The 25,615-nt window shown below is 41.5% G+C and overlaps 1 protein-coding gene across 4 annotated transcripts in view; it reads left to right on the top strand.

Annotated features, from left to right (window-relative positions):
- Positions 1–10,263, top strand: part of Csrnp3 (cysteine and serine rich nuclear protein 3) — a 184,101-nt gene extending 173,838 nt beyond the window's left edge. For all 4 annotated transcript variants that reach the window (XM_021155449.3, XM_021155451.3, XM_021155452.3 and 1 more), the window contains one exon: positions 783–10,263. In XM_021155449.3, the coding sequence (XP_021011108.1) occupies positions 783–1,835 (1,053 nt within the window). In that variant the 3' untranslated portion in view covers positions 1,836–10,263. The remainder of the gene's footprint in view (positions 1–782) is intronic.
- The last annotated feature ends 15,352 nt before the right edge of the window (positions 10,264–25,615 follow it).

The following is a 25,615-nucleotide window of genomic DNA, read 5'->3' as shown; positions in this document are numbered from 1 at the left end:
ACATAATGGGCAAATACTCTACCCCCACTGAGCTAACGTTTTTTTAAACATATTATTTTGGAAAAGGGTTTTACTAAGTTGTCTGGGCTGGTCTTCAGCTTGCAGGTCTCCTGGTTCCCTGAAGTTACATTCTTTGGCACAGGAGAGGTCCATTTGGAATGGGCTTCTCTTCTCCGGAGGGAGTAAGAGCAAACAACCTGCATCCACATATCAAGGGTCCTCTGAGAAGACACAGCGTCGAGACAATAGCAGTATGGCGCTGGGTGACCCTAAGTAGTGTCACCCCAGACATCCTGAGCAGTGACAGTCATCTGATAAAAGGGAAGAACTGAGGAGCATGTGATGATGTCATAGAAGTTAGACTATGGGTCAGGGGGTGGGGGGGGGACAGTCTGCCTGTGACTTAGAAGCAGGTGAGTGAGTTGGAATGAACCAGATGAACCAGAAGGGAACCCAGGTTGCAAGATGGGAACAAAATCAAATGCAAACAGAGAAGGGAAGTAGAGAGTGGAGAAATTCGAAAGCCCTAGGGGTTCAATCAAATTTAAAATCTCAATTATCCTCCAGCCACCACTGTTTTGAACATAAATTTAGAAACCTTTCACTGCCACAACTTAAGTCTTCACTTCCCCGGCTCCTTTTACTTGCAGTGTATTTGCCGTTTGCCGAGACCAGAGTAAAACCTGAGTGCGTGACTTCATTCAGAGGAGTTGTTACAAAGTCCTTGACTGTATTTGCTCTGTAATAGTTCCTTGCTGCTAATCTGTGTTCTTCCTTCCAAGGTGGATCGTATGTCTTTCCCATGTGGCTGCACTAAAGAAGGCTGTAGTAACACAGCAGGTAGAATTGAATTCAATCCTATCCGTGTCCGGACTCATTTTTTGCACACAATAATGAAACTTGAACTGGAGAAGAACCGAGAGCAACAAACCCCCACGCTGAACGGCTGCCACGGGGAGATAAGCACCCATGGTCCTTCCATGGGCCCTGTCGCTCACTCTGTAGAATATTCTATCGCAGACAATTTCGAGATTGAAACCGAACCCCAGGCTGCTGTGCTGCACCTGCAGGAGGAACTGGACTGCCAAGGAGATGAGGAGGAAGAGGAGGAGGACGGAAGCAGTTTCTGCAGTGGAGCCACTGACTCTAGCACCCAAAGCCTGGCTCCCAGTGAATCGGATGAGGAAGAGGAGGAGGAGGAGGAGGAAGAAGAGGAGGAGGAGGAAGATGACGATGATGACAAGGGAGATGGCTTTGTAGAAGGGCTCGGAGCCCATACAGAAGTCGTCCCCCTTCCGTCTGTCCTTTGTTACTCTGATGGCACCGCAGTTCATGAAAGCCACACAAAAAATGCTTCATTTTACGCTAGCTCTTCAACTCTCTACTACCAAATAGATAGTCACATCCCAGGAACTCCTAGCCAGCTCTCTGACAACTACTCTGAAAGAGATACTGTCAAAAACGGTGCCCTTTCGCTGGTGCCTTACGCCATGACCCCAGAGAGGTTTGTTGACTACGCCAGGCAAGCAGAAGAGGCCTATGGAGCCTCTCACTACCCAGCTGCCAATCCGTCTGTCATCGTTTGCTGCCCCACCTCTGAAAACGATAGTGGGGTGCCCTGTAGCCCCTTGTATCCTGAACACAGGTCCAATCTTCCCCAAGTGGAGTTTCACTCATACTTGAAAGGCCCTACCCAGGAAGGGTTTGTCTCCACATTGAATGGCGACAGCCACATTTCAGAGCATCCTGCAGAAAATCCTTTGAGCCTTGCAGAAAAGAGCAGATTGCATGAAGACTGCATTCAGTCTCCCGTGGTGGAAACGGTCCCCGTTTAGTTGCTTAAATTATTCTATTACAGGACCAAATCTTCTATTTAAGGCACTGTATTGCCTTTGCTGGGCTCATCGTTGTTTAAACCTGAAGGCCAAGAATTATGTGGACTATGATTAATCTTCCAGACAGTATTTCCTTCCTTCCTTTCTAGCTTCCCAACTGTGGCGTGGCACAAATACAGTCGCTATGGGGATTTTAAACGATTTTGAACTGTTTTGATAGAAAAATGCTAAATTTAAAAAAAAAATGCATATCTCACAGTTGCCTACCTGTCAAACTGTGTGAAACCTGCCAAGCTATGCAGATCATAGCTCCAAGTTTTAGATTATCGGGCCTGTGCAAAATTGTTAACTAAGACTAGAAAACAAGCAGATTTAGAGTCCTAATTTTTCGATATATCTGAAGATGATGGTGACTTTTTAATGTAAAAGTAATTATTGTAAGAAAAAAAAGATTGAATCGTTTTCTTGTGTATTTTATTTATGGTAGTTTAGAAGTCATGCTTTGAAGAAAATGAACAGCATGTTCATTGAAGCTGAAGACGTGTTAGCTAGCACCACAGAGCATGCCCAGACAATTGCATCTGGAATCCACCCACATTTTTACGATCATGACTGAGCAGATTTGCAAATACTTTCTTAAGGATGAAATAGGCCTATTTTTGCTATTTGGGACAAATGAGTCTATATGTGCAGGTCCTTATGCAGTTTTCTCTCACGTTAAGAGTTAGGACAATCCTCTGGCGAGGGTCTAGTCCTCCGCTCTCCCTCAGCTGAGATAGACGGAATTGCCTTTCCTTTGTTAAACAGTGTCATCTTGTTTATTAGCTTGGACAGCACCTTTAAACTCAACTCCCTCCTTCAGAATGCACTTTAGTGCCCCTTCACGGTACCTCGTGTGGGATGGGGTCTCAGAAGGCTTTGAAATAATTTTTTTTTTAATTATTAAAAAGTAACTAAGGTTTATACAATAGAGAGAGGATTCTTCCAATGGCATGAGGGAGAATGACTTGTTTCTTGTTTTCCTTCACCGCTACTAGGACCTAACTCAATCCTTACAGCAAGAAGTCTGGGGGTGGGGGGTGGGGAGGGCAGAGCCTCAGCACCCCGTCTACACCTCGATCACCCCCGTCTCTACAAAAGCAAAAATGTGTAATGAGATTTCCACTTAATGGCTAGCTGATTCAAGGCAGGTCGGGGCTCACTGACTCGTTAGGCTTCGTTTTCTGGAGCTTTTTTTTTTTTTAAATATGTCTTGCCTGGGGTAGTCAGCAGCACAGCCCAGAATGCATTGCGAAGGCAGCCACCTCAACCTTCTCTTCCTTAGTAAAGAGAATGGATAGAAAGGAGACACGTCCCCGCCTGCCTGCTTCGAGCCTCACCTCGGAGGACTTGGAGCAACTTCTTTCCCATCAGCTTAAGCAGCCATAGAACGAGTGTTACGGTTTCCCCCGATGCAGTTATTCTGCTCAATCTGTTTTCCAGTTTTGACATTGTATTGTGACATCATTTCTCATACCTTTTGGCTATTTAAAACGTAGACACGTAGTAATGGCGTCTTCTAAGTTTTTTATGCCTCCTTGATGTGGGCATTTGAATAACTTTCAGATTTCAGTTCCTTACAGAATACTATTTGATCTGACCAGGCTTGAATGTGCTTCAGAGTCCTCTGGTGAGAAGCCGCTACTTAAACTCCATGTGGGGAAAGTACGTTCGCTTGTGGAGTTGTTTCTTCTCTAAGCCACCTCAAGACTAAATCAACACTAATTTTTACTACCATTAAAAGGACTTTGGGTTTGTCATGCTATTGAAAGCAGTAATGGGGGCTGACTACTCCTTTTGGTTGACCGGTGGGGCTAATCTGGTGGGAATTTACTCAGACTGTGGTAATATGTCCAGAGTTCTCTGCAGCGTTGCCATCAGTAGCGTTTGATTTCCAGTTAGGCTGCCTCCTGCCCACACAATCTAAAGGGCAGGCGCTCAGAGAAGAAATGACAAAAAGCTAGTGTTCCTTCGTTCAAGTTGATGAAAGAATTCTGTGTTCCATATTTGCTGAGCCATTCCAACCTCTGGAAGTATCTCCTGGTGAGACACTCGCAGGCTATTCTTGGAACAGAGTGTGGGGCGGCCCAGGGTGATCCTGACTAGGGTAGAGTTGATTTGGTGAATGACAGTCCACTTCCTGGATCCTCAGAGATGTTTCTTTCGGTCCAGCTTTATTTTCACAAAGTTTGGAGCATTTTGGTATCTCATCTGGTTTCCCTTTTGTAGTCCTCGCTTTTCAGAAACAGAGCTTTCTTTCTTCCTTTCTCTATTCAAGTGAGATAAAAAGTTTCACTCTGCTAAAGATAATTACCTTTCTAAGCATGAAAGCCGACATGCCAAGTTTTCACACCCCTAAGTAGACATCCCTCATGAATCAGAATCGCTACAGGCCATCTATTTTAGCAACAATAGCAAATCAAACCCTACTTGCCTTATCTTTATTAGACACACACAAACACAGAATACACATACAACATCCTCTAGAGAGGGGCAGATTGTGGGCAGTAGGTAGTAATGAATACTGGATAGTTAGTTCCTAAAGTACAATCAGGTTCTGCTTTGCCTAAAACCATAAAGAGAAGAGAATTTTGAGAGCAATTGGTTGAAAGTATTCAGTTAAAGTTACAAATAATATTAATGAGGAATTATTTCATTGTGACTTCCTTTCCCAGAAGGAACAGAACAGAGAGCGCAATGGTTATTCTGGCTTGTTCTTTCTGCTAATAGGCCTAGTCAATAGAGCAACCCAAGTGCCAGGCAAGTTCCAGGCAAGTGCCTCAGTCATGATTGCTTTTCGAGGGGAGAGGAGCACTTATACCAGGTTGAGACACTTTAAATCTTTGTACCAAGGGACAATGATTTGACCTGCAGCTGTTGTGTTACTTCTGTTAGTATATCTAACCAAATTAGAGTCTCTCTTTGCACACAGTTCCCAAGTCAAGCACTATCAACTGCAAGGCCCAGTGTTCCAGACCTAACCTAAATAGTTTAAAGATTTGATTACCAGCTATACTAGCCAAGTATAGCTGGCCAGTCATGTGGCCTGAGCAGCCTCACTCCCCTTTAAATTTTTTTTTTTAATTTTTCATTGGTAGAAAGAAATAAAGAATATTTTAAGTCCCTCCCCTGATCTATTGATCATCCAATATTGAAATGTGTGTAAAATCCAATTGTCTCTTTTCTTTTGGTAGATTGAATAATGGACTATTTGAAAGCCAGTCTGGTGATAGAATTATGTTTTTCTGCCCATGTCATGCCAACCACATGTAAAATATCTAACATTTGCTCAAGGGAGGAAATCCTGATAATCACATGGCCCAGCAGGACCACCTTCTTCTGCTCACTCCTACAAAGCAGTGCCAGTTATAGCAACTTGACACAATTCTCAAGGATGCTGAGGTTGTATCCATTATATTCTAAGCAAAATTATGACTTAGATTTTATTAGACAAGATTACCATGATTTATTTTTGTAATAGATACCTCAATTTTTTTTTATTGCTGCCTTGTACAAGTTCTTAATGACTTGGCATTGATATTCAGAATGTGTTAGCTATGCACTTTTTCTTTTCACCAATATTTATTGATTACCACCTATGTTATAACAGCTGACCTGGTAGCAAAAAGAGCAGGGGACTCCCATATTTGTAAGGGTGGGGACAAGGAATGGTGACATGAGATGATCCTGGAATCCTCCATGTCCTGTTGGAAGCACTGTCACCCATTCTTCTTATGCTGTACAACCTGCATCTAAATGGTGCTGATTTCCCTACATTGATTGAACTTACTACATCCCCCTGAAGCTTAGGAAATACGTTTGGATTCAGGGAAAAGATGTTCAGAAAAATTGCTTATTGGATGCAGCACTATCTAGGAAAATGTCGAATGTATGCCAGTAAAACTTCCACCAGTTTTGGGAGGAGAGTTAATTAATTCAGAACCCAAAGAACTTCAGAAGCAGAGAGGGACATGACCCTCTTACTCATTTTATAAAACAGCTAGTAAGATGGCAAAACCCTGTGCACAAAGGCACTGACTGAAAGAAAACAGAAAATGAGGGAGGTTATTGGTGACCCCTTTCTTTAGCTGTAGTAACAATCCAGTGACAGTTTACAGTCATTCTAGTTGACATATGAAATGCCAAGTGTAAATGGAAAGCACCTCTATGCTTGCAAGGTCAAAGTGACTCTAATTTGAAATTGTAACTATTGTATTGTTCCCATGACCAACACCTGAAGTGCAAGTCTTGTGTACGTTTGCTACCAATACGAACTTGAAGTTTCTTATTACATCATTTTCCAAGAATTACGAGCGTGTGGCAGAGTCATTTAGATGTTACAGCTTTGTGCCCACAGTTCTGCTCATCGGACATTTTCTGTAGCATGGCTGTGTGTTACTAAACAGCACAGCATCTTCCTCTTTCGTTGCTCATCAGAAACAAAAACCTAGAAGCTGAGTACTTCCTGGGTTTTCTCTAGTGGTCAGTAGTAGCATTAGTCTTCACTGTATGCTGTCTTGCCTGCCTTGGTTATTTCCATTCTGCCAGCTAAATCAGAAGAAGGGGAGTTGGGAGAGGAGGAACAAACTTCAGAGCCTAAACCATATACCTTTTCAGTTCATTGACTGTGGGTAGAGTTTTCTTTTAATGGCCTTAATAGAGCAGCTGGAAGTTCAGTACATGCAGATAGTTCTTACACATGGGAAAAGAAATCACTCCAAAGATTTATGACCTGTGGGTTACTGTTTTCCTTTCTTGCAATTAGCTTTTCACTAGACAGGACCACTGCTTTGTATCTGACCCTTCATGCTTGCTTACATTTCAAGAAAAGACATTTCTATTGTTATTTGATTTCATCTTTCACAAAAGCAACCAACCTTATAAAGAGGGATGATCGATGTTGTTCTAGACAGCATTTGTCCAAGGCAGCTTTGCTGTGATTCCTCCATCTATCTCATTAGCATACTGATAGTAAAGTCAGTTCAAATTAGAAACTTTGCCACATGTGCAAGGCCATCTAAGCATCTTTAAGGATAATGTATATTGATTAGAAAGGGCTATAAGGTGAGAAATGGAATAGAAATCAGCCTTGCTTTTGTCAAAACTGATTTAGATGGCTTTCCTGATTTTTAGTTGTAACTTTAAAATATGTCCATAGTTAAATGTCTTGTTTCTTCTTTTTAACTCTTTTCCAATATTTTTTATCTGGCTTAGAATAAACCTAAAAATTATTTATGGAGTACTTGGAATAAAACTGAACTTTAGGAAGTCTCTTTACAATGTATCTAGAAAATTCTATCCGGACTATGATTGCTCACGCTCCTCTCATGTGCCCTGGGGTAGATTGTTATTTCTGTGTCATAGAAATATCAAAAGGCAATTTGTAGCACATTTTATCCAATATTGCTTTGTCCTCTTTTCCTGTTGGTCATCAATCTTTCTCTCTTTTCTTAAAAATACCATCCATATTAAAAACTAATTTGAAGAACTGTGTGAATTATAGACGTTTATTTAATTATGAAGAAAACAAAGTGCTCAGTTTTAAATCTAAATTCCCCTAAAGAGGGAAAAAATAGCTAAAGTTAGGGTATAAATTGTTACCCATTTAAAAATTAAGTATTTATACTTGAAGGATGTAATGTTACCTAAATGATATCTGGACTTGATAGATTTTTAAATTTTAATAGCTACAAATGTCATTTTTAAATTATAACTAATCACAGTCCACAGCTAGGCTATGTCATGTCCAACAGGTGACTTGGAACAGCTTAATCTCCTTAAAGCTATTCACAGAGACCAACCAAGCATGAATAATGGAAGGCTTGAGATTTCTCTGTATTCTTCAGATTGTATAGGCCCGAGCCTAAGAGAGATCTCCAGAGGTCGCACGGCTCGTTCATCTACCTCTGGGGAGGACTGTCAGTCAGGCATATCCAACAACACAGATACCCATTTATTCTCGACTCCTCTAGGGAAGATGGTTTCCTTGGCAACAGAATCCAGCTCTTTCAGGTTTTCTCACAATAAGAACATATCTTGGCCTGTGTTTGTGGAAGAGGCACCTGGCAACAGTCGTGGTGATTTGGACAATTGTGCTGGAAGACTGTAGAGGTTGGGTACCCCTTCATTTGCTGATTACTGCATAAGGCAATTCTCTAAATGTCTTAAGAAAGCAAATCTGAAAAGAGAATGTAGGTACTTGGATACTTCGTAATGTAACCTGCTTTGGGAAAATAAAGGCACTAGGCAGTTTTTATTCATTTATATTAACTTTTTAAAATTACTGTCATGTTAGGGGGATGATTATTTTATATCCCAGTCACTAATGTCAGGACTAGAGTCAAGTGACTTGACTTTTTTTCCTCGAGACAGGGTTTCTCTGTGTAGCCCTGGCTGTCCTGGAACTCACTTTGTAGACCAGGCTGGCCTCGAACTCAGAAACCCTTCAATTCTCTGAGAAGTTACAATTTTAAAACAAAAAGGCTGGTTTTTTTTCTATGTGCTTACTTGTGAGCAAGTACCTTCTTGGTAACCTTCTTTTAGTGTAAGTAACAAATGAGAATCTAGACTTCTCCTCCTGGAAATGTGATTGAAGAATCTAATAGGGAGTAAAATGACTCCAAAGAATCACTGGGCCACCATTTGGTCCTAGCCTGTGTATGAGGTTGTTGTGTAAACAATAACTGCTTACATTCTCAAAGATCAGTGATTTTTTTTTTTGTTTTAGGTGATTTAAAATGTGTCATCTTGACAAGGCCTGAAAACTAAAAGAGTTCTAGAAAGGGGTGATGTTTGTTTTCTTTTTTTCCCTTGGTGAAATCACTTGACCGGGATACTTCCTGCAAGCTTTCAGAGCATTTTCTGTTTGCTGCAACTCTGACACAGCAAGAACAGGAGCTAAGGACCACCCTGGGAGTCAGCGTTTCCTCTCTCCATGGCTCTTGCCCAATCTCAATAATGGCTGCTTTTCCCCACCTGGGTGCTTGAGTGACATGACAGCCACATGAACGTACTTTGTCCTCATGAGTAACACTACATGGAAGTGACCCAGTGACACTTTCAGTTAAAAAAGAAAAAAAGAAAAAAGAAAAAAAAAAAAAAAGAAAACGTTTCTCTAGAATGCTAATGTAATGAATGGTGAATCAAATTTGGCTTATGTTTGAATTGACTCTAGGCACCTCAACAGAAAGAAGTCTGAGGCATAGTTTGTGAAACATGTTTCAAATGTGTTTGATGATGTATAATAAATGCTAGACAATACAGTGCAGACATAGTAAAAGAAGACCCCGAACCTGTAGATTACAACTCGGTTCCTAAGAATTCAGCCTTTGTTGCGTCTTTGTAATGTTCCTCTGCCTTCTCCTTAGTTTATTGCATTTTGGTGTAATCACCCCTTAAGATAGAGCTATGAATACAGTATGTACTGGTTCTTGCCTCTTCGTGCAGAAAAGGCATTTTGTTCTTTCCGTGTGTTTCCCTCAGTGTCTGTCACAGGGTATATAAATTTGATAGGGAAGGCCATTTGGCATTGGTCAACAAAACACTTGGCACATTTCAATTCCATACATTCCATTGGTTGCATAGGTAAATGTCACCCTTTGCAGTGTCTTTGTCTCAATCACAGTCTTAGACATCAACCGCGCCTCCACCTGCAAGCTGCCATAGGAACTTGGTACGTTTGAAAACCCTTGTAAGATGCAGTGAGCTGGTAGATCATGTGATCCTGAGGACTCATTCATCCTTCTCTGTGGAAGCACTCATGCATTAGGAATGCTCCCTTAAACAAGGGCAGTCTTCTGAGGCAATTGTTTTAGGTGTTTGCATTTTGGCCTGTTGGAAGCTGGCGGGGGTAGTGGGAATTGCATCACCAAAAACTCAGAAAAGCCACAGTATGGTAAAGTACACTTTAACATTGATTGATTTGTATCTTTCAACTGATTTATATTGTTACTTTTACCCGATAGGTTTTCGATTGATATTTCATTACTGTTATGTGCACTCTGATGACTTGTCAAATTGAAAGGGAAGAAAATCAAACCACAATCCATACACTCATTTTTATACCATGATGTCATGTTGTATGTCACAGTTTGCTAGCCTGCTTTCTCTTGTGTACAAGTTATGACATCAAAGATGCCAAAGGGGATATGAAATAAGCTACAATGATATTCCACAGAATTTAACCTGGACCTTATGTTGTAATTATTTATACATTCATATTAGCTGTAGTCTTCTGTATTTATATTTTCAGTATTTATTATGAATGACATGGAGATTCCTGTATTTATTGTGGCTTTCTGTTGCAGTGTGTGTATGTATGTATGTGTGTGTGTATATATATATATATATATATATATATATATACATACATATATATACATATATACATCACAAATAAGCATTTTAAGTCTGATCTTTAAGTTTATTAGTGGCACTTGTATTGTGCTGTACTTTTTATTATATATTGTACAATAGCTTGTCCATTTGTTTGCAACAGAGTAAAACTGGTTTCTAAGTTGTAGCTGTTATTGCGTTTTTATTGTTATTTGTGTAAGACCGATGTTCTTGTGTCCTGAGCTTTGATGTCTTCTGCCTTCCTTCACACTCTAAGGCCTTCTAGAAAACCTCCTTCAGGCACTGGGCAGATAGCTCCATTGGTAAAATACATGTCCTACAGGCAAAAGGATCTGAGTTTGGTCCCCAGAACCCACACAAAAAGAAGCAGGAGTGGTCCATGCACGGGTAGTTTTCAACCCTGCCAAAGCAGAGACAAGCAGAGTTCTGGGGCTCACTGTCAGCCAAGCTAACATTCCAGAGATCATCTCATTTAAACAATGCGTAGATGTAAACAAGGGAATGGTTCCTGAAGAACAACAATGAAGGCTCTCTTCTGGCACACACACACACATGCCCATGCACACGTACACACATGCACACATGTGCATACACATGTGTGCACCCACCTCCCTCCAGTGTCACAGACAGAGTTCTTAAAAAGCTGTATGAGAAGGCAATTTCTACAAAGTGGCTCATTACATTATCATTTCAAAGATGTGTTAACTTTATTATAATTGCCCCCAGAGTGTAGATGCTTACAGCACTTTGCTTTTTCGGCTTCTCAACCCATTCGTCAAGTAATGATGTGTAAACAGGAAGACCAAAGGGAACTCATTGTAGATGAAATTTTGGAGGGTGTTTTTAGGAAAAACAAAACAACAACAACAACAACAAAAAAGAACAGAATGCACTGTCTTGTAACTAAAGGGTGTCTTTTAATTTCATCATGTAATCTTTTTTAATTTTTATTTTTTAAAGTTGAAATGGTTGTGATATGGCGTTGAAAACATGTGCACAGCAGGTTCTTATATACGCCTATCTGGTGAAAGCTGTTGGCTCACGATAAAGCAATCTTAGGGAAACAGATCAAAGCATGGCCTTATTCCCAAACTTCTGTCAAGTTCAGGGCATTGCCTCCAGTCAGGTTTCTTAATCTGAGAACACCAGATCTATAGTTTTGAGAGTTAACTGATATGAACTTGTTTGATGATACTCTAACTCCAGTTTGTATCATGCTATTTAAATATCTTCCATTCTTCCTGACAATAAAATGAAACTGATCTTCTTTGGAATGCCTTACAAGATGTTCTAAAATCTAGATACTACTAATTCTTCTCAACTGTTTTGTTCATCAGACTGTCTGTCTGCCTCTCCTACATCCTCAACCCCCAAAATAGAGTGCTTCGATATCTCCTGTTACCCTGTATTCATGTGACCCCTTGTGTCCAGCATGACCCTCCCACAGACAGAATAATTCAAACCACTGTCTACTCATTAAACAACAAACAAACAAACAAGAAAGACCAGTCAATCTTTGGGAAGAGCATCTGTTTGTTTGTTTTGGTTTGTTTTTAAATTCTGTGTGTGTGTCTTCTGTGTGAGGTATAGGACTCTGTTAGGAGGGGATCATTTCAGATCTGACAGGTTAGCTCAGTGGCTAAACACTTGCCCCACAGTGTGAAGACCTGAATGTGGTCCCCAGAAGCCATATAGAGCCAGGTTCAGTAGCATCCATCTGCAATCCTACATGAGATGGGAGGCAAAGGTGAGAGAGTTCCCCTAGAAGCCTGCAGGCCAGCTACCTGATGTATTCAGCAGCAGAAGGAAAAAGACCCCATCTGTCTCAAGCAAGATGCAGGCAAGGGTAGACCCCAAAGGCTTTCCTTTGATCACAGGCACACACGGGAGCAATACCAGGGTGGGGAGGCAAGGATTTGAAACTGAAGTTTACTGCAAGAAATCAAAAAGGAGGAAGTTCTCCCAGAAAAAGACAGATGCCAGCTTTCAATGTGAGCCTAACAAATACCAGCCAGGTAAACATGGTGTGGTGTGTGTGTGTGTGTGTGTATTGGGAGGTGGGTGTGTTGGGGGAAAATGCTCCTTGGAGTTCTCCCTTGGTACCCTAAAATGGCCAGGCCTTTCTAGTCACATCACAACTGGTCGCTGAATGTCACACTACTGAAAGAAAGGGACTCTGGCACTCCACTGTGGAGTGAAGACAAACCTGCAACCAGCAGAAAGCTCAAGAGCGTGTGAACAGCAACCGCTGAAGCTGGGACAGAGTCTTGCTTGTTGGGAATCTTAAACTGCACCCCAGCCTTGTGTCTTGCCATGTATTCCCCAGATCTTAAATCTGAAGGAACACCTCCCCCCGCCCCCCAGGAATCTCCATTTCTCTTTTCCTAAGGGACACTTAGAAGATCAGGGCTCACATAAACTACAGCCCTTGCTACTATGGTTGTTCCTACAACCATAACTGATATCCATCCACATCTTTCATTGTTAATTACCTCTCCTGTCTTCAGCACCCACTTCCCAAAGCCCTAACGATGGCCTACAGGTGACATAGCACACACCCAGTGTGAACTGCTTTCCTGCTCCCATGCATAAGAGCAGGTCAAGTACTTCCACCCAAGTCATAACTGCCCACCTTATCTAAAATGCTTAGATCCTTCTATAAGCCACTTGGTCCTTGGGGAAAGTGTACCCTTTAAGGACTGGGCCCATTAGTCTTGCGGAACTTGCTAAATTGGAGAAGAACACAATTGCTTTTCAGTGAGTTCTGCTAAGGAAATCGCGCTTGCTTCATTTGGGGTTCTGCACAGAGTTCTTCATAAGACACATGACTGCCCCTCAGTATCTGTAGGGGAGCTCTTCCAGGATCCCCATGGATTTAAAAGCAGTATGATGCTCAAGTGTCTTACATGTAATGAAGGAGTGGTATTGCCTATACCCCACGTGCATGTTCCCATGGGTCATACAGCATCCCCAGATTACTTTTCATACGCAATACAATGTAAATATGGTGTAAATGGTAACACAATATTGCTTAAGACACAATGAACAAAACTCTAGATTTGAATCACAGAAATCATGTTTTCAAATAGTTTTCTATCCATTCTTGGTTGAATGCATGAATGGAAGGCTGGCTGCATCACCTTACCGAGGTGCATGTACTACATTTGGAGCATAAAGAGTACTTCATTCTTGCAGAGAGTTGCTGCCAAATTTGCATCTCAACTGCACTGTCAATAGGCCTGTCTACACACATAAGTTCAATAGCTTTGAAGCATGTAGTACAACTGCAGGCTCTCAGGACAATATGTTCTGTTCACACATCCTTTTCTGGGGGTTTGCTCTGTTCTGATCTGAAGCTGTGTGGGCTCCCATATCAGAAGATCAAATACAGAGTATGGCTCTGAGTCCCCACAGGCAAGAAAGACAAATTCAATACTTAGCCTACTTTTCTATTATTTAAAAACAAATCCCAAATATTTTTGATCCTTCTAGGTTTGAAAAGGCCACTGTGATCCATGGCCACTGAGTTATCTCATTAGACTTCAGGAAAACAGTAGCATCCCAGGATCTCAGGATCGACCTCTGTGCCTGAAATCTGTACAGTTGGCAACAGCTGGAGTTTTATCCTCCCTGGTGAGAGTAGGTCAAACTCACAGGCCAGGCAGCATCTCCACATCTCCCTGACACCCAATCCCTGAGCCTGCCATGGCAACACTGGGGAAGCCTAGGATCAGGGCCAGCTGCTGTCAGCTAGCCAAGAGGATCAGCCCATATCAGTGCTAGCCAAAACAGATGTGATACGAGCCACAAGGATGAACTGCATGCGCGTGTAAATTTTCTCATAGACACATTTAGAAAGGAAATCAGTGTTGGTAACATTTTATCTAAACTAATATGTATTTTGAATGTGTGATCAATATACAATAACTAGGAATGTTTCACACCCATGTTATTATTTGGGATCCAGCGTGTGTTTGATACTTAGATATATTTCAGCCTAGAGTCATCATATGTGGCTAGTGGATGCTCTATTGGATGCCACAGGCCCAGGGAGTGGTTCATCTACTACAGAGTGTGCTCCCTAGTAGAAGTTGACAGATGATGTAAATGTAATTACTCTGTATGGTCACACCCCCGTGCCCATCCACACACTAGTGTAAGCGCACACATAGGTGGTCATCACAGATGTGGAGGTCATCACAGATGTGGAGGTCAGAAAAGAACCTGAGTGAGATGCCTCTTTGCTTCTAGCAAGTGATATCCATGAACTGAAGTCAGGTTGTTGGGCTTGGTCACAAGTCCCTTTACCTGCTGAGCCATCTAGCCAGCTATGTGTCTTCCTTTGACTCTGTCATAAGACATGGTTTCACAGGCACAGGCTCGAATTTAGTCTCCGTGATGCTCTGGTAACTTGTCAAGAGTGGTTTTTTTCAAAAGATACCTACCCATACCTTACTTTTCCCATTTCTGTGGCAAAGATAATTTGGCAAAAGCAAATTATGGGAAAGAAGGATTCCCTTTAGATTAAAAACATGATATGATCCATCATGGCAGGGAAGCATGGTAGGAGTGTGAGATGCCTGGTAGCATTGTACCTGAAGCCAGGAAGCAAGGAAAAGTGAATAACATTGCTTAGTTCCTCCCCCATCTACTTTTATTCAAACCCGGGACCTCAAACTGTGGGACCGTGTTGTATGTTCAAGTTTAAGGTGGGTTTGTCTCCCGAAGTTAACCACATCTAGGAACTTCCCCCACAGACATGCCAAGAAGTTCGTTCTCATGCTGATTCCAGTTCCCATAAGTTGGCAAGCAAGGCTGAGCACCACATTGCTGCTGCAACTGGTACCACCTTGATCTCAGGGACTTTGTCATGGTCCTCCGTCTAGCATCTGCTATACTTACTCATAAATTCCTCTCCCATCACTACTACATTGAATACAACACACACTGGTTCCCAACCTTGGGGCTGGCAATATTATACTAAGTACCAGCAAAAGACCTTTCCTATTTCCTGTTCTCTGCGAAGCTGTCACCCTTCATGTTGGCTGGTCAGAGCAGTATCCCTGGATGTGGAACATGCTGTGTAGAAAATTTAAAGAGACTCCCCTAATCCTGTGCTTTCTGTGAATGGTGGGAGATATGGTATGATCCTCCCACATCACCAGAATCCCAGAGATTATACTGGTATGACGCTCCAAAATAAAAGTCTTTATCTCCTTTCTTCCAGACTGCATGCGTTTTTATTAAAACGACTACCATAATGACAACTCATTGCTCATCTGATCTGATTAACATAATACCACGAAGGATGGAATTCTATGGATTATACAGAGAATTTAGATCTCTTTTTTACCAGTTGGTATTAGAGTACAAAACTAGACAAATGTTATTCAGTCTATAGGCATGCGAACAATTCCAATCCTCTCTTCCTAATTGGAGCAGAAAGGGACCCATTTGCTTAAACAGCGACCTTGTTCACATGTCTGAAGTCGCTTAACTTGTTTTAGCAAATATACCCCATCTGGCACAGCACCAGTCCATGGGACTGACACTGAATTTGCAACACACCACTCCCATTCTTCTGGATATAGTAGTGCATGCTTGTAACCTAGCACTCAGCAGACAGACACAGGAAAATCCATGCTCAAGTTCAGCCTGGAGTCTATGATGAGACCTTGTCTTATTCAGTTCAGAAGCAGGGGTAGTAAGAAAAATAAAACCCACTCCATTCCCTTTTGCAAGTGTTTTCTACAAGTAGTTAAGTGTCGTGAAAGCTACCTGGGGAGAAAGAGAGAGAAGAGAAGGGAGAAAATAATAATAATGATAATGATAATAATAATAATAATAATAATAATAATAATAAACCCATTCTATCTGACTGAAGCCAGCATAGAGGTCAACTACATGGAGGACACGCAAGCAAACAGCAGCGAGGGGAGCTTTAGAACATGAGGAAGGAATGCCACACCTAGGCTGTGGCCAGCATAAGGAAGAGACAGCAAAGAACACAAGACTGACAGCAGACCCAACAGACCTACCATGGTGGTTGTAGAGGCTACAGTAAGAGTCCTGGGAAGGAAAAGTACCTTATCTCAGAGAGGGAAACGTTCCTGCTCTCTCTTTATCATGGCTTAAGATGATCCTGTGATTCTGAGGTCTGTTCCCTTGTCCAGGTGACTGGCCTGTCCAACTGGAGTGCTCTGTCTTCTGCCCAGGTCAGAAATGTAGTTCTCTTCATCAGAAAGAAATAGTTTCACCCAATAGCAGCGGTCACTGCTATTGTGACACAAATTGGAAAGGTAGAACCTAGGCTACTTGCAGATACTCAGCTGACTGCTCTAAGATGTCTAGCACACGTGAGAGTTGTTCCTGAGCAAGCTGAAGCTATAACATCACAAAGCCCTGCCGTGATACATCCGCATCACAGCCCAAGAAAGTTGTATTTGTGAGCTGAGACCATTTCTGAAGGATAACAAGTCAATCCTGGAAGAAATATTCCTGACATATCTCTGTGCAATTCAGCCTGTTCATCATTTGAAAGAAGGAATAAAGATGTGCTTTGTTTTGTTTTGTTTTGTTTTTAATCTAGGAAAATCCAGTGTAAGAGGGAAGAGACTGATAGACACTTTGAACTCAGGTTTGAAAAAAAAAATGAATGTGTGTATTTACTGGTATGAGGTTGACCCTTCATGATACTCAGACCCCACATGAAATAGGGAGCTGAATTCAAATTGGTGCAATTTAAAGGGGAATTCACTTACTAGAGCATGCAGTAGTGTATGTTCTGAGGAGAGGGGTAACAATAGTAAAAACCACAGGAGAAGATGCCTAGTTAAAAGAACTGACTATAGTTTTGGATAATTTAGGTACCTAAAGGCTATGGAAATATTCCCTGTGGAATTAAAGGATGAAAGCCTTGGAGGACAGACATTGCTGCAATATCAGAAGGACAATTTTAATAATTAAAAAAAACGACAAATATCCAGGAGATGCTCCAACATGTAATAAGGACACATGCTCCACTATGTTCATAGCAGCCTTATTTATAATAGCCAGGAACTGGAAAGAACCCAGATGTCCTTCAACAGAGGAATGGATACAGAAAATATGGTACATTTACAATGGAGTACTACTCAGCTATTAAAAAACAATGAATTTATGAAATTCTTAGGCAAATGGATGGAACTAGAAAATATCATCCTGAGTGAGGTAACCCAATTACAAAAGAACACACATGGTATGCACTCACTGATAAGTGGATATTAGCCCAGAAGCTCGGAATACCCAAGATACAATTCACAAACCACATGAAACTCAAGAAGAAGGAAGATACTTTGATCCTTCTTAGAAGGGGGAACAAAATACCCCTGGAAGGAGTTACAGAGACAAAGTTCAGAGCTGAGACTGAAGGAATGACCATCCAGAAACTGCCCCATCTGGGGATCCATCTCAGATACAATCACCAAACCCAGACACTTTTGTGGATGCCAACAAGTGCTTGCTGATAGAAGCCTGATATAGCTGTCTCCTGAGAGGTTCTGCCCCAGTGCCTGACAAATACAGAGGTGGATGCTCTCAGCCAACCATTGGGCTTAGCACAGGGTCCCCAGATAAGGATCTTGAGAAAGGACTCAAGGAGCTGAAAGGGTTTGCAGCCCCATAGGAGGAACAACAATATGAACCAACCAGTACCCCCAGAGACTAAACCAGCAACTACACATGGAGGGACTCATGGCTCCAGCTGCATATGTAGCCGAGGTTGGCCTAGTCGGTCATCAATGGGAGGAGAGACCCTAGGTTCTTTGAAGGCTCAATGCCCCAGTGTAGGAGAATGCCGGGGCCAGGAAGCAGGAGTGGGTGGGTTGGGGAGCAGGGGGAGAGGGAAGGGATTGGGGGTTTTCAGAGGGGAAAACCAGGAAAGGGGATAACATTTGAAATGTAAATAAAGAAAATATCTAATAAAAAGAGTAGATTTTTTAAAAAGTAAAAAAATAAACAGCAAAGCAGTACAGATATAAAGTTGGGTAAAGGCAGAAAGAGATATTTCTGATCAAAGTGGCCACTATAGGCAACACTAGAGATTTCCAATTACTTAGATGTAAGACCACAAGAGGGAGACAAGAGAAGAGAATGGATATGAAGCCAGTGCCTGCTCCCCAATGTACTTTCAAGCCATAATAGGGCTTACCTATCAGACAGCAAAGTGGTGAGAAGTTTGGCATTTTAAGAGGGCAAAATGCTTTAGAGGATATAAGATATAAGATATAAGACAGGGATGGATAAAAGACAGGAATCAATTGTGAATAGCCAAGATGCCTATCTGTCTCACCTTTGTTTGCAGTACATGGCTTTGCACCTACAACCAAATGCCCCAAGCACAAGTCAAATGGATAAGAGCCCAGCAAAGCATCAATGGTTATCTGAACAACGGCCGTGGGAATACAGCGGGTTCAACTGAAGGACGGAGTCAAGGATGACAGACAGATGGATTGTTTCGTTTGCTCCCTTCGTCCTCAGTGGCGTGCTGGCTGTGGACTAGAAACACTGAGGAAGGAGTGACAGGTGGCTGGAGGGAAGGATAGCGAGAGAGAATGAATTTAAAAGCCCCACTAACCACCCTCCTCAATGAGGCGCTGTCTTGAAATTTCAACACAAGGTCTGCACTCCGATGCTTCTCAGAAACCTCTTCTCTGCACCCTGTTCCTTGGGGTCATCACTAACCTGCTAGTATGAAGCAGCCTCTGTTTCTTTGTCAAGTTCTCTCTGATAAAGCAAAGCAGTAAGCCAATTACTGAGATCATTCAGATGAAAATTTTACTTTTGCCTGAATTAGCCAGAGAATTGAGGCGTAAATGGACCTTTTCACTTGACTGATTGGGATAATTGCTTCGCTTTGCTAGGGGAGACCTATCTTTGGAAGTCTGTGTTTGGCCACCAAAACATGTTTGTAATATCCATTATCGACGTTTCTTGAAACAGCCACGCGTGGCTAGTTGCCACACTCAAAAGCTTGGAGGCAGCCTTTTAGGTTGTTGAAACAATGGGGATGGGAGTCAGATGGCATCTCTGAGAAGCTCAGTTGCTTCAATTGTTTCCGTTTTTTGGCCATCTCTAAAACATGTCAGCTCAGTCCTGCTGAGCATCCAGGGACGTCAGGGTTTGGGGTCGGGGAAGTTGGGGGGATAGCGTGGTTGCGCAAGTCTGTTCGGTGGATAAAATACACACACACACACACACACACACACACACACACACACACACACACACACACTAACTCACTCACACAGAGTAAGAATTACCTCCAGGTGCACAGGAACAAATAGCTGTTCCTGAAAGGACTGTGTGGGCGGACTTAAAAGAAACGTGTAATTTACATTTAATATTGAAGGAGTGAGAGGACTTCATAAAGAAACCTGAGCTGGAGCAGGCAATTAGTAACAGCAGCGGGACTGGCAGCCAAGCCTTTGGCCTGCGTCCTAGGAAATGGAAGCTTTGGCTTAACAGCGTGGAGCACTGGAAAGAAGAAATCTAAAAGCTCAGCCTTGAGCTCTGCGGCAGCCTTTCCTGCTGTGGCGGTGATGTGAGCCTATAGGGTACAGTATGCTCAGCAGTGGCCTAGAAAAGCAACTGAACAAGATGGACACCAGAAAAGCCCCGCAGACCTCAGATCTCTGCAATCACTTTGTGATGGCGCCCCTTACTGGTCAACAGGCAGAACACCAGAGGTCTACATCCTGAATGGAAATGTGAGGTTTTCACTCAGGCGATCCCTGGTGTTTCTGCGTTAAAATAATAATAATAATAATAATAATAATAATAATAATAATAATTTCATTATAAGAGATTTTATTATGTTCTGAATAATGAAATAAAGGAAAGAAAATAATAGCTGTGGCTTTAATAAAATTTATCAGCTTTATTCATTGAATTGTTTTAAAAGAGTTAAATGCTAAGTTTCATGTTTATAAAATGACTCCTTTAAACTTTTAAATTTTATTTCGCACAGATTTTCAAACCACTAGAAGACACATACAAACCACAGAACTGATCTTTCTCAAGTAACCCCCTCCTCAGATTGTAAAAAGGAAGTTGGCATTAAAATAACCAGTTTCTTTCTTTTTTTTTTTTTGGTGGCTATTGTTTTGTTTGAGATATTGCTTTAATTATGATAAATATGACAATATGACAAAGCCCTTAAGGAATGCTTGACATTTTGTAACAATCACAAGCCATTGAAAAATCCACTTTATTAAAATATAGATGAACTGAGAAAAATCAAACCATTGTATCTACAGTTATAAAAATTGAGTGTTCATATTTCACATTGCTCTGAAGGTCATTAAAATATCAAATAATCCATAAAGCATATCTCACCTTTTTTCTCAGCAGATTTACACATAGTGTCAATTTACTAAAAGTGAGTCCTAGAATAACCTTAATATAACCTTTCCTTCATAACCTTAATATCATTGTACTGGCAATATTCAATATTTTGTGTATATTTTGAATATCAAGAAGTCTTTGGAGACCAAGTTAGTTATTAGTAGCTGAACAACATTTTCTTTTAACATAAACCAATCGTAAGCTATCTTACTGTGCAAAACAACATCAGCACGAAAAAAGTTCCCACAATTACGCAGATATTTATTTAAAAAAAAAAAACCTCAGTAGATTCTGCACTTGGTAGATTTATTCGTGTACAATATACCTAAAAATAATTCATTTCAGATATGTCCTTTCTGTGAACTCTTTTTACTAGTATATTTTTAGTCACAAGATTCTAGAATGTGTTAAAGAAGCAAGGGGCACCCAAAGCCCCCACAGCATTGACTCTGGTCTGCCTTCAGGCCTGCCCCGAACCAACCGGCAAAGCTTTGCCCTGTTTCTTCCTCCTCAGACAATGGGACTCAGAGAGCTTTTGCCACCCTGGACACTGAAAGAGGCGGACATCCACAATGTTCCCTTAGGTTTCTACCTGGGAGTGACAGGTGTCCCTCCCACTCAAACATTGCAAAGTCCATCACACTGACACAGAAGTGGATTTTAATTCCTATTACCCTCACAAGCTATTTCCTACAGATATGCTCTCACCATTCATGGGGAACAAAGGCACTAGGTAATCCTGCCCTACCATGTGCTTGCAAAGACAGAACTGGCAGGGAGCAGCACCGTCTCCTACAGGAATCAGCACAGGATATGGTGCAATTTATGTTTTCTTTTCTTTTCTTTTCTTTCTTTCTTTTTTAAACAGAGAGAGGCCTAACAATTTATTTGCTGGTTAGGTTTAATGTCTGGACTTCTTTCCAGGACTTACATTTTTACTGAAATAAATTGAGCTTAAATTGAGCTCTTGGGAGATTTCACAGTGATTGACTGATTAGGTTGTTAGGGCCACTCCGCATGGGCGGGGGGGCACGAGGGCAATGGCAGGGGAGCAGCTGCTTTCGGGTCTCTGGCCTCATCTTGAGTGTTGTCATGGTGACAACTGCCAGCAGGAACCTACTGGGAGCCCAGTGGACGCCTTGGCTGCCAGAGCTGTGTATCTGACAATGCGCCATTCCCAGCCTTCCAGAAATAAGCAGCACAGACCCTTTAGCTGTGCTGTTCTTTGCTTTCTACCTAAGGGGAGATTTATTCTTGCTTGAACTACCAATTGCCCGCTGTCAGTTCAGACAAAACAACTCCATTTTCGAGTTTCTTCTTGTATGCTTCCTCTCTGCTGATTTTTCCATACAATGCCATCATCCTGTTCCCATTTTTCAACTAATACAGTTACTAGAGAAACCTCAACTCATGATTTTTAGGTATAATGGAAAAGCAAACAGGTCCCATAGTGGTGTACTGCCTAACTTACACGATCTTCTGAGGTTGTGTAAGTTATGTGTTCAGTGCCCATATGATGTTCAACACACTTGCCGGTAGCTACTTGAAATGTCTCACTTGGCATGTGTCCAATACAACCAAGTAGCATATTTCCTAACTGATTTTACCTTATTTTACACGTAAGTAACTGCATATGACCCGGAACATTGTGTAGAAAGCATAGTTTCAGGGTTATACTTAAAGTCGACTACCTAGCCATAGAGGAAATAGTAGTGTCTCACTTAAAATTGTGTACATATTACTGTCTCTAAAGCAGACGGAGGTCATTGCCAAATAAGGTGTACCATAGCATTCTCTGACTGGTTCTTGTAAGTTTAACTCCCAAGTCCTAATCGCATAGCTAAAAAGCAGTAAGGGAGGGTGATGACCTGTGTAGTACAGGTCGTACTTTAGAAGCAAGACCTAAATGGGGAAAATGCTGCTGTCTCTAAATCACGTATTACCTACATCATTGTGAATTTGAAGGGGAGCCAGATATTAGCTAGAAGACAACAGTTCTGGCCCCAGATATATTTATATCTATGTCTACCTATATATCTGTTTCTATCTATATCTATCTATATTATTCTGTATATCTACATTTACATGTATATCATCTATGTTTATGTCTGTATTTTTATCTATATCCATCTATATGCATGGGTACTTACCTCATTGGGCATTCTCTTTAATATAACATTTGCCTAGCATGTGTAGATAGATAGATAGATAGATAGATAGATAGATAGATAGATAGATAGATAGAGAGCAACTGTTATATTACCAAGTATGCTTAATGAGGTAGGTATTCTGATTTTTGTTTCTGTTTGTTATAGTTGCTGGTGCTCATTTTGGGACTTTCCCTAAAATTCCTCTTCTGTATTACAAGGGGCATAAGACTTAGTGTGCTTACAATATGCTAATGCCTTACATACATCTCATTTGTGATTTTTAACAACCCATAAACTGAGGGTTATTCTGTGCAATTCACAATTAAGCTGAAGGTTAGAAAAGTTCAAGCACTTAAGATTTTCCAGCTAACAGTTGAAAGAACCACCTCCATTCAAAGAGTGTCTCCAGAGCTAGGTGGTTAGGAAATTCCACTCCAGTGGCGCTAGTATCTCTTGCAACTTTTAGTTACATTTTAAATGAGTGCCACACATTTAAACAGGTTGGAAATGTGTCAGTATACTCATATAAAAGGGTGCTAACAACTGTAACTATTAGCCATGCCCAAACCTGTATTCTCATAAGATGTTTCCAGTCCAGCCAGTGGACTTGAATCTTGGGTTTGAATTAGAATAACCTTGGACATTCATAAAATTATAGAAGCCAGGGAATTTCTCACAGAAATCAGAATTAAATTAAATCAGGGTTAAATCAGAATCTCTGGGAGTGGGGCTAAGGGACCCATTTGTATGATCTCACTGAGCAGGTTGAGGTGAGACGAGGTATTGGAGAGTGAATAGGTGATTGGCTGTCCTCATCAAGCCACCTAGTGGAAGTCCAGGAATCCACTTCCAGGATAAAGGCCTTCCATGTTGGTTGATCTACTTTACACTGATCATTCACCCTGGAGAAGCTGCTGTGTTGAGGCAAGGAGGCCATCTCACCATGGAAACAGGATTCTGCCCCAAGATGACAGTCCATGATGTAGAGGAATGTTTCAGAAGACCCAGCCATATGAAGAACAAGAAGAAAGGCAGTGGGAAGAAGATGACTGACAGGAGGGAGAAGGTTCGGGCAGTCTTGCTCTGCTTCCTTCCCATGGTCGGGGTGTTGTATCAGACACTGTCCGTGTTTGGGATGCAACGCCTTTTCAGAGGCTTGCCTTGGACAGGCAGTGTGAGAGCAAAGTGAGGCTTAGGACGATGGGTGCATTTCTTCTAGAAGCTAATGAGCTGTGTAACTGAGGCAGTTCGCAGACTAAGAGCATACCAGCTAAACTTTCACACCTAAATCAGATTTCCCTTTTCCTTTTGATCCAGATTTGATGTGGAGCCACCACCACGTGCACACATAAATCACTGCAGACCAAATTCTCAGAATCCCATATTACTGCTTAACTTTGATATGATTTTATTTGATATGATTTTAAAGAGACCCATGCTTATCTGATAATACCATTAAGTGTAGCTTTATTATCTTCCTGGCGTATCGTGACCAGGCTTATTATTTGGTGGTTTGGTGGACATGAATTCATTTAACCTGTTTGTAGATTTTTTTTTCTTTCTCTCTCAATTGTGGCTGATAGTTTTGCTGGATACAATAACCTAGGTTGTCCCCTGTGGTGTTTTGGGATATGGAATACATTGTTTCATTATCAATATCAATGTTTCCATTAGATTGTCTCCAGAGGACAGATAACTCTTGCTAACAGCTTCCCAGCAGGCTTCTGCCCTGGAGATCTCTATAGTAACAGCATGCATGGTTTTAAATCACAGAGTTGGTGATGCTCTGTTAGGGCAGTAATATGACATGAACTCTGTGATCTTTGAAATAGAATTACCCCCAAATGAAACACCTTCTTAGAAACCAAGTTCCACTCCTCTCTTATGGAAAAGCAGCCTAAAACACACAGTGAAGTAATTACCCAACTTCACCCAGGGACTTTAAAAAAAAAAAAGCCCCAGGGGGAGAAAAAGTAGAATTCCATTTTGGCAACTTATCTCACTCAGTCTTACCCTAGTGTTCCTGTCCTTAACACACTGGATAAGCAAAACAGTAGACACAGTTTTTATTTGACTAAAGCCCATTCATTTCTGCTTCACTATGAATGATAATTCAGCACTTCCCTCTTCGCTAAGTTCTCTCAGTATCGAACGCTAAGGTTCACTAAAGGTCCTTGCCTCCTCTTCAGGACATTGGAATTCCTGTGTCACTGCAGCTGTCCTGAAATGACCTCCGAGAAGCACCCCGGTCCATTCAGTCCTCCGTCTGAAGATCTGAGTAGTTCCTTATCTTGTGAGTACGGCCTAGTGTACTATTGAGGATGAAGTAGATGAATACTGACCTTAAAACTAAGCTAATGATCTGCATTTTCAAGCTCCCATTATGACCTCAGTGTCTCTTCTCGTTCCATGCTTAATGTGTCAATCAGTTTGGGATTTCAGTATGACAACATGTCAGGGCACAAGTGAATGGAGAATCAAACCACTCTGCTCGTGGCCAGAAAGCAAAGAAAAAGAAAAAAGAGAAGAGGAAAAAATCAGGTTCCGAGACCACACCCACAACGATGTAAAAGTGTCACATTAGCCTTCACCTCCCCTATTAGAAGTTCAACCTTTAGGGGAAAGCCTTGTTCACACATGGGCCTGCGGGAGCCATTCAGTGTCCAAGCTATAGCAGACAGTCGTTTTCACTGTTCCACAGTTAAAGGTTCTTTGGTTGCTTTAGAAACAACAATATCTGTACCGCAGTGGGACATACAGCCCTTTACAATAAGTATATTTATGACTGACATTTAGCAAGCACACTATCCCATCGTGCTGAGGTGAATTATTTAGTAGATATTAATATATGTA

This window comes from Mus caroli, unplaced genomic scaffold, assembly GCF_978045245.1.
Source record: "Mus caroli unplaced genomic scaffold, Mus_caroli_1 scaffold_2, whole genome shotgun sequence".
NCBI classification, from domain to species: domain Eukaryota; kingdom Metazoa; phylum Chordata; class Mammalia; order Rodentia; family Muridae; genus Mus; species Mus caroli.
Note: the sequence above shows the minus strand (reverse complement) of the source record. Positions and strands in the feature narration are given on the sequence as shown.